At 38.1% G+C, this 9,986-nt stretch overlaps 1 protein-coding gene across 3 annotated transcripts in view; it reads left to right on the top strand.

Annotated features, from left to right (window-relative positions):
• The first annotated feature begins 8,801 nt into the window (after positions 1 to 8,801).
• The window catches only part of LOC107713340 (apelin receptor B), a 12,006-nt gene continuing 10,821 nt past the window's right edge, over positions 8,802 to 9,986 (top strand). The window contains exon 1 of one of the 3 annotated variants that reach the window (XM_016518824.1): positions 8,802 to 9,239. In XM_016518824.1, the coding sequence (XP_016374310.1) occupies positions 8,887 to 9,239 (353 nt within the window). In that variant the 5' untranslated portion in view covers positions 8,802 to 8,886. The other 2 variants (XM_016518823.1, XM_016518822.1) reach the window with 2 other exon arrangements.

Here is a 9,986-nt window from a genome sequence, read left to right as displayed (position 1 = left end):
TTGAATTTTTGTGTGAACTTTTCCTTTAACTTGTACTGAAATTGAAATACTCTTTGGCTCTGTTCATTTAAAGGCAGCATTTTAAGGCATTTAAGGTGTTTCAAAGAAAGGAACATCTCAAGAAACCTTCTTTTGGGCCAATTCTAAGGCAATACTGCATGCAAACAATTGTTTTTACAAATTATTTTTTAAATTAAAAATAAAATAAAATAAAATAAAATAAAGATAAATCTTACTGACCCCAAACTTTTTAACTTTACTGTGTAAGTATATGAAATCCAAACATACTGTGATGGGGCTGAAAAATAATCACTTAAGAGTTTAGGGCTAGTAGTTAGGATTAGTAATGGTAAATAATTACTGGTACTTTGTAGGGCTGTTTGCCGGAATGACCCTCAAATTTAGCGTAGCAACAATGGACATCAGGACATCCCTCCTGATATGTGCCAGATATTTACATCAGAAGCAACCTTTCCTCTTCCAAACAATGGCCATCACCAAAGAGCAACAAAAGTGTTATTTCTAAGGTCAAATGACCCTATTAGGAGTCACCCACAAACTCAGGCCGGACACGTTTGCATCAGAGTCGCCACATGTACTACTCAAGGTGGCTTTTCCTGTCAAAGCCTGTGTTTGGCCATTGAGCGTTTCACTTGAGCCATTAAGAGGGCAAAAATTGAGACGCCACACGTTTGGACACACTTCAATGCATATATCTAATTTTAAAACAGGCTGTGATTAAATCAAAGCTCAAGACTGAGTGCTAACTTCCGACACTTTAATGTGGCGCGCCGCTTTTGCGCATGGAACGATATAACTGCAAGAGAGGAGGAAACCAAGCCATGGATATACACCACAGGGACAAAAGACACTCGGCTTACTTGAGAGATCTGTGAGACCGCTTCTCTCTGGGGGCAGGAGATAAGAGAGAATTAAGGAAACACAGCCCATTGCAAGCCGCTAACTGCTAACAACACCAGCGGCTTCCATACGGATCTCATCTTTCAGCTCATTTAATTGGGCCGGACAATAGCGAGTCCTGGCTGCTCTGTAAATCAGCACTGCTGGGGAACATGTGGAAAGAAGGCCAGCCATCTCGAAAGTCTAGTGCGGAGGCTAAACATGTTGGTGTTACGTCTGCCTGATTAGCATCCGATGTTTTCAACAGGTCGTTAAATACAAACTCGCAGAGCAGCAGGGCAAATGCTTATCTAGTTTTTCAAGCCCGAGCACGGCAAGGAAGCTCTCACCAGATAAAACAACCACAAATGGAGCTCCTTAAGATAACACTGAACCTCACCAACTCCCGACTCCATGAACTCATGACTTCTGATAACAGGGAGCTCGTACGGTTGAAAAACTCAAAGTTGTCACGTTACAAAATGTTCAAGTTGCATGGAAAAAAAGAGCAGGTTTTCCAGTAACAAACTACTTTTCCCAACAAGTAGATGTGTAACACGACAAAGTGCTACTTTGTGATGGCCCTAGGCAAAATTTATGTTGGAGGCCCCCCACCCCCAATAAAAAGCACTTGAAAAAAATATGATTCCTATCCTTTTTATTCATACAACATTTAATTATAAAATTTGTTTATTTTTACTTATACTGGTCAAAAGTTTGGGCACATTACTGTTTTTAATGTTTTTGAAAGAAGTCACTTATCATCAAGTTTGCATATTTGATCAGAAACACAGAAAGAACTATAATATTGTGAAATATTATTACAATTTTAAAAAATGTTTTTCTATTTTTACCATTCTTTAAAATAACTATTTCTGTGAGTCAAAGCTGAATTTTCCTCAGTCAATACTCCAGTCTTTAGTGTCACATGATCCTTCAGAAATCATTCTAATATGCTTTTATATGATAAATTTTAGAAACAGCTGTGCTGTTTAATGTTTATTTTATAACCTGTGATACAGGACTTTTTAAAAGATTAAAAAGTAAGAAAAAATAACAGCATTTATTCAAACTATAAATCTTTTATAACAGTATAAGTCTTTACTATCACTTTTCATCAATTTAATACATCCTTATGAATAAAAGTATTAATTTCTTTAAAAAAAAATGTACTGACCCATTGAATTACAAACTTTTGAACAGTATTGAAAAAAAAACTTTTTTTTTTAACTTTTATATTTCACAATATTACAGTTTTTTCCTGTATTTTTGATTAAATAAATGCAGCCTTGATGAGCATAAGAGACTTCTTTCAAAAACATTAAAAATAGTAATCAAACTTTATCTAAGGTAATCTCTTTTTTTGTTTGTTGAGGATGTTATTATATCAATTATATTATTATTATTTATTATTATTACTAGACTGGTGGACTATAGCCCACCACCCTGGTTTTGTGAACTTTATTGTCGTGCAATAATCAAATGCTAGAATGTCATCTTTCTCCCTCTATGATTCATTTAGTGAATTGGTTTGTTCAAACAGTTCCAAAAATGACTCACTGATTCTTTGCTTGTACAGAATTCCTTGCGGTGTTTTGTCTTTTTTTTTGTAGCAAGGTATTTTGTGAAATGCAGCATTTCATCAATACTTTTGGCTCAGTTATACAAATGAGCATGCTGCTAGTTGTGTTAGCTGTATTTTGTGTAACTATTTCTGTTCTTAAAGGGATAGTTCACCCGAAAATGAAAATCCTGTCATCATTTACTTACCCTCAAGTGGTTCCAAACCTGTAGAGTTTCTTTCTTTTGTTCAACACAGAAGAAGATATTTCAACGAATGTTAGTAACCAAACAGTTGACAGTAGCCATTAACTTCCATAGTATTCCAGTCAATGGCTACCATCAACTGTTTGGTTACCAACATTTTTCAGAATAGCTTATATATAAACCGTGAACCAAACCGACCAGCTATGAGGTGAATCACATCATTACTTTTATTTGAATCAAAAAAGTATTTGAAAATCTGACATAGAGACAAAGGTACAAGACTGTGTGCTTTGCGGCTTTAATATAGGAAAGAACTACAATCCCATGAAGCATTGAGAATGTCATAACTGGATTAAAAATGACTGGGAATTAAAAAGTTATGATTTAAAGATGTTAATTGGGTAGCAACACAGTACAGAACTCAGCTGCACGTGTCCTTACTCATACTCCTTCTCGTCAGCACATCTCTGGCGTGTTTAGGAACCTGCATTCGCTTCCGGTCCATGCTCGTATTGATTTACTTTAACATACAAAGCAGTACAAGGAACTGCATTTTACATTTATTGCAAAATTTGAATATATATATATATACAAATATTTAAATTGCCATTTGCAGTGGTTCGTGAGAGTGGGCGGAGCTAATGATCTGTTTTGATGTGATTTGCTTGTCGCGATCTCTGATTGGTGGAGATATCTCTGCAGAATCACGGATAATGTAATTTTTTTTTGTAGATGTCTTCAACAAAAGCATATACCATTGATTAACAATCTTGCAGTTAACAGTAGGTTTGTCTGTAAACAGTTTATAGGTTATTGTTCAAAATCAATTCCCATATAGAGAAAATGAACGGGATTTTACTTTTGAGACCCTACTGTTGCACTCTATTGTTTGTGTATTAGATAAACACTGCTCTGATTGTATGAATTATATAATTTAATTGTGATTTTAAAAGATAATGCCCACTTAAATAGCAATAGCTTCTTTTCATAAAGTAGCTTTAACTGCATTTTAAAATGGGTTTAAACTATTTTTAAGCTAGCTTCCCCCTCATAATGTAAAGTAGCTTCCCACACGCTTTTGATAATTAGAGGATCTTAATGTGTGACAGAGAACAGATATGGATCAAGTGTCTTGTCTTGATGATTGTTGTTTTGGGTCATGGCAGGACAAGAGAGACAGGAAGGGGCTTTGAGTAACCTGGGGATGTTTGGTCGTATAATTAGCTTCCTTGCTGTCTCCAGGAAAAGCATACGGATTTTGTCCGCACTCTTGATCCTGCGATGCTGTTTGCAAACCGTCCCAAGCCTTTGCTAATCGCATTTCCATGTATTACAGGTCCTGACTAGAAACTGTAACTGAAACGTATTTAAAACAAACATCCACACCTTCAATACACTGCCAGGCAGAAGGAAAGCGTGCTCAAGGGGTGAGAAGAAGTGGCCATGCGACGGCTCCAAGGTGTGAACTCGTTCATTGTCCCGTCCCTGGTGCTCAGCGACTTGGTGTCAATGAGTCGGAAACTCTTGTTAGAATCAGTCAATGAAGCGCGGGTGGGGTGCCGTAAAAGACTGCCACACCTTTCCATGTGAAGAGGAAGCTTATATGCATTTACAAATGCCTCTATGTGGTATCACTCAACTTTTAAGATTCAGAATCAACAGGCAAATCAATGAAGCTTGTTTCTGAGCTTAATCTTTGTGTGTGATGCCAGAGATGCCGTTCAGAGCGTATCAACACCTGAGAGACGCAGCTGTCACATGACACAGGGGGGCCGTAGATCATCAGACATCAAACAGACATGCCAGTCATATGTGGAGCGAGACTAAACTAAACTAACTAAACTAATCAAACTAAATGCAATAATTACAATTAATAACAATTCATGGCAAGTTACGTAGATCAAAAGGAGGTCTAAAAGTATTTTTGTGTGTGTGTGTGTGTGTGTGTGTGGATTCATACATTTATGATGCCATTTACTTATTTATTAGTTGTTGGTTAAAAGTTAACATGGTCAACACTGTTGCTGGTGGCACCCATACAGTATTTTATCATGTTTGTGACATTATATATATATGTAAGTTGCAAATAAAAGATTATTGGAGTATGTTTTACAAGAAAATACTATTTCAGTTTTTCTACTTCAAGTTTTCATGTTTAATTCAATGATTTACTTGCTGTTTCTTTGTAATTAATTGTAAAATTTACTAGCAATGTCTGAATGAAAACTTTTTGCACTCCAAATGTTTTTCAGTATGGGCGTAATTAATACTGCATATTAAATACAAATTGTGTAACAATACTAACTAACTAACTAACTAACTAAGTAAATAGAAAGTAAAATAGAGGAGATCTTCGCTTAACAAAGAAAGCCCTCAGAAGAGGATTTATATGTGGGCTTGGAATCAACAGTAGGCTTTTTAAAGGCTTTTTAATATTTTTAGCTTAAAAAAATAAATGTTTCACACAACTGAGTGCCTTATTACTCATTTGTTTGTTTGTGTATTTATTTATTTATTTTAGGACAAATTTTATAACTTTGAAGTTAATTCCATAAAAATATGTAATTAACTTTTATCTAAAGTATCTAATATCTATAGCTTATTTTTTTTATTTTTTTTTATTTTTATTCACTGAAATAAATATATTTCAAATAAATGTAAGGCACCACTTTGATGTTTTGCTTTAAATATGTCATTCGTGACAGCTAAAATAATTAGTATCATATAAACAAGAAAATGATTCAATAATGTTATTAAGCATTAAAGCAATGATAGTTGTGCTCTAGTTTGAGACACAGCAACTTAATACTTTTTTTCCCCCCGTTGCTACAATGATAAAACTCAGACTTCTTGTACTAAAACAGTTTCATACAGAGTAATACTTCTTTCCATATCATTCATGAATTCATTTATTTAAGTAAATTCATTTCATGGGGAAAAAAACGATTCTATAACTGTTGATGGTTGACAACTGCTGTTTTGTTAAGATTTAATTTGGCTGAAAAGGTAATAAGCACAATTGTCTGGCTCTGTCAGGAGGTCTATGTGTTTTCTCAGTTGTCTGAAACGTATACATACACACCTAAATCTGTGCAGCTCTCACACAGATGCCTTCTACACATTTGTTCTCATTAAGCAGTCCATTTGCAGTGCACATTGAGTCAGATAACTTCTGAAAAACACAGACACTTATTATCCATGGCTGAGGTTGGGCACAGCGGATCAAAGAGGCTGCGCTGAATCCAGCTGCTCGGAGAGCTCTGTCACTCTGCCTATGTGTGTGTGTGTGTGTGGTCTAACACTGCGCTTGCCATTCATTTCCATCTATGGTTTGTGCATGCAAATACCACATCAAACTCTGTCATGTGTCAACAGTGAAGCCCACAGATGCTAATAGCAGTTTTAGTCCCATCATTTAACATTTAAACAACGCTGCACCATTTAGAAACAGATATGAGACACTTTATTTTAGATAGAGGACACTTGAGACTTACGGAAATAAATTTAATTGCTGAGGAATAAACAGTTTGGCAGTTGTTAGACCCCCAGTTGCTTTTGTTAGGCATTTGCATATCTATCTATACCATTTGTCCCATTATCATATCTATCCTGTTAAAATCAAGGGGAGATAAGTCCAGTGTCACCTGTGATGTGTGTATTTGGAGGGGGGAGCGCATGATCTGTGATTTAGCTCGAGACTGATTTTTCAGTGCTCTTTTCAATAAAGAATATATGAAAAATTAACTACGCTCCTAAAAGTAAAGGTTCCGTATTGGAATCAAAGGTTCCATGAAGAACCTTTAACATCCATGGAATCTTTACATTACACAAAAGGTTCTTTAGAATGTTCAAAGGTTCTTCACTTTTAAGAACTTCACTTAAAAATGGTTCATCTATGTGAAAACACCCATTTGGAGCCTTTATTTTGTTTGAAGAGTGTTAATTTAATGGGAGGCACAATGTAAATTTAAATTGAATTCCTGCTCAAAACTACCAAAAAGAGCTTGTGTCCATGTACACAATGTTTAGAGGGAGTTATAGAAATTTCGCCTGCCAGCAACCACAAGTTTCCAGCACATGTTGAGTCATTTTTATGATCACACCTCTTGAACTTACAAACGCTGCAGCCTCCCGTCCCATGCCTGACCGGTGCACGTGTGTGTGTGTAGGATGGGGTCAGGGAGGGATAGTTGTGTCTGAGCGGGTCAGGTCCTTGGCGCCACTGACGCCTCATCGCTGAGAGACGAGGAAGGGTGCCGAGTGAAACCTCCCGTCTGCTTCTTCACTCTGAGACAGTAATACTGCTGAGCCAAATGCTCTGGCTGATACGTGCCATTTACAGTGGGATTTCCTCTGTGAAAGAAACCTTGCCACTCTGTTGTCTTTGTCTAGCTAATATCCTAGCTGATCTCTTTCTCTTGTTGACCTCGGATTATAAATTTAAATCATTTTTCCCCTGCAATATTTTTTTGAAAAAACACTTTAATTTTCATGCAATACTTATAAAGTTTTTAGATATGATGCAATCATAAGACAAGTTGACTGCATCTTGTATAAGGACATGAAGTGGGTGGGATTCTATTTTAGATTGTGCAGCAATTATCTGACTGATTTTCTGGAACTGGGTACTTTTACAGCATGGTGATGTTATGTGTAATGTTCTAATAAAAGTTGACAAAGTTTTGTGTGTGTGTGTGTGTGTGTTTACTAAACCAAATAATGTCTAATGAAAAATAAAGTAACTTATTAATCATTTACAAATAATATGCATTGCGATTTAAATAAAAGCAATTGATAAGAAATTACACCGTTAAAATGCATGTTATAAATAAATGACAGATAGATAGATAGATAGATCATTGTTCACTATTTATTTAATTATTGTTTAAAAGATAAATTGTATAACTTTTGAATCTTTACAATATCTAATGAACTTTAAGTATAGTTAAAGACTTGATTTTGATGTTTTTATAAAAAACTCCTAATTTGCTGCTTATTAATAGTTAGTAAGGTACACTCTAAAAAATGCTGGGTTAAATAAATATAACCCAGCGCTGGGTTCAAAAGGGACAAACCCAGCTATTGGGTTGTTTTGACCCAGCGGTTGGGTTGTTCTATAAAATAATTATTTAAAATAATTATAAGGTATCAAATAATTACAGCTAAGGTATTTATTTACTTACTATGTTGTGTTATATTATAAGAAACTGTTTGTTCAGCACAAAATATGAGTTATGAAAAGTAACTTTCAGTATGCTATTCTTATTTGACACTTTGGCAGTGTACTATTTATTTCTTAGACATTTCTGTAAAATAATTCGAGGTAAAACGCGGAGGTTGGGCATTTTGTTCAAATTACTGTGCAGTTATCCTACAATAAGTTATGGGCTACGGTGCGTAATTTTCAGCCTGAGAACTGCAGTAAGAACGTAAGAATGTGTAAGAAACATTTATGACATGCATTGTTGATGCTCAACTTTCATTTTTCGGATTAATTTGGATATATGTGATCTTGTTCGGGCAAGTCCGTGTGCAGCATGTCAAACGCATTGGAATGGAAATTAGAGCCCTCAAATCGTCCAACTAATAGACCGTTGTTCACACATTCACAACCGTTCATTAAAATATCAATTTATCCGTACAGGGCAAAAACACAGGTCCTGACATGTCAGATCGAGACGTTTCATGTTTAATTTTAAAAGTAGTAAAACTTGTGTAACTATGTAAACTATAAACCTATATCCTTGTGTAGCTATACATTAGTTTGTGTGTATGATATATATATATATATATAGTTTATTCGCGATAAATAGCCTACATAAAAAAAGTAAAACAGCTCTATCAAGATAATCCTCTATCCTATTTTTGCAGCATTATTTACGGCAGTGATTTACGACTGTGATGTCCGTTTTGTGAATGTAGGCTACCTGCTGTTTTTCAGCAGTTCTGCTTGTAAATATTTGTGCTTACGTGTTATTTTTATATTTCGATCACTAATCCGCTGGTTTTTTCCTGGGAGGCTGCAGTGTGGTGAGGGGAGGGGTCGCTGTGGGAGAGGGGCGGGGTCAGGGGTGAGGGGAGGGGAGTGTGAGATCCTGAGGGTTTAAAAGCCACAGCTTGTCCAGCTGAAATCACATTCTGACCTGAGTACATCACAAGCTAATTCTCTGTGATCATTTAGATCGCTGATACTTTAAACACTGAAAGATCTTTGGAGGAATGAATGCCATGGACAACATGACTGCTGACTACAGCCAAGACGACTACGACGAGGCAGTAAACAACTCAATGTGTGACTTTGACGAGTGGGAACCGTCATATTCGCTGATTCCTGTGCTCTACATGCTCATCTTCATCCTGGGCCTCACTGGAAACGGTGTGGTCATCTTCACCGTATGGCGGGCCCAGTCCAAACGGAGAGCTGCGGACATCTACATTGGAAACCTGGCTTTTGCTGACCTGACCTTTGTGGTGACCCTGCCTCTGTGGGCCGTCTACACCGCCCTGGGATACCACTGGCCCTTTGGCGTGGCCCTCTGCAAGATCAGCAGCTATGTGGTGTTGCTCAACATGTATGCCAGTGTCTTCTGCCTCACCTGCCTGAGCCTGGACCGCTACATGGCCATCGTTCACTCCCTCACCAGCACACAGCTGCGGACCAGAGGACACATGCGGGCCTCGCTGGCCACCATCTGGCTCCTCTCAGGTGTGCTTGCTGCACCCACCCTGCTGTTCCGCACCACGTTGTACGACGCCGAGACCAACCGTACCTCCTGCGCCATGGACTTCAACCTGGTGGTGAGCAAACCAGGCCAAGAGCCCTTTTGGATCGCCGGCCTCAGCATCTCCTCCACCGCTCTTGGCTTTCTGATCCCCCTTCTGGCCATGATGGTGTGCTACGGATTCATCGGCTGCACCGTCACACGTCACTTCAATAGCTTGCGCAAGGAGGACCAGCGCAAGCGTCGCCTGCTCAAGATCATTACCACATTGGTGGTGGTGTTTGCTGCATGCTGGATGCCCTTCCACGTTGTGAAGACCATGGATGCCCTTTCGTACCTGAACCTGGCTCCTGACTCCTGCACCTTCCTGAACCTCCTTCTGCTGGCCCATCCCTACGCAACCTGCCTGGCGTACGTCAACAGCTGCCTCAACCCGCTCCTCTACGCCTTCTTTGACCTCCGCTTCCGCTCCCAGTGCCTCTGCCTCCTCAACCTGAAAAAAGCCCTTCACGCCAGTCCCGCCAGCTCCCTTTCTTCACAGAAGACCGAGGCCCAATCGCTGGCTACTAAGGTGTGAGGAGGTGGGTGGAAGGGTGA

Source organism: Sinocyclocheilus rhinocerous, unplaced genomic scaffold (genome assembly GCF_001515625.1).
Source record: "Sinocyclocheilus rhinocerous isolate Xijiao unplaced genomic scaffold, SAMN03320098_v1.1 scaffold688, whole genome shotgun sequence".
Taxonomy (NCBI): Eukaryota; Metazoa; Chordata; class Actinopteri; order Cypriniformes; family Cyprinidae; genus Sinocyclocheilus; species Sinocyclocheilus rhinocerous.
This window is presented reverse-complemented; position numbering and strand designations above follow the sequence as displayed.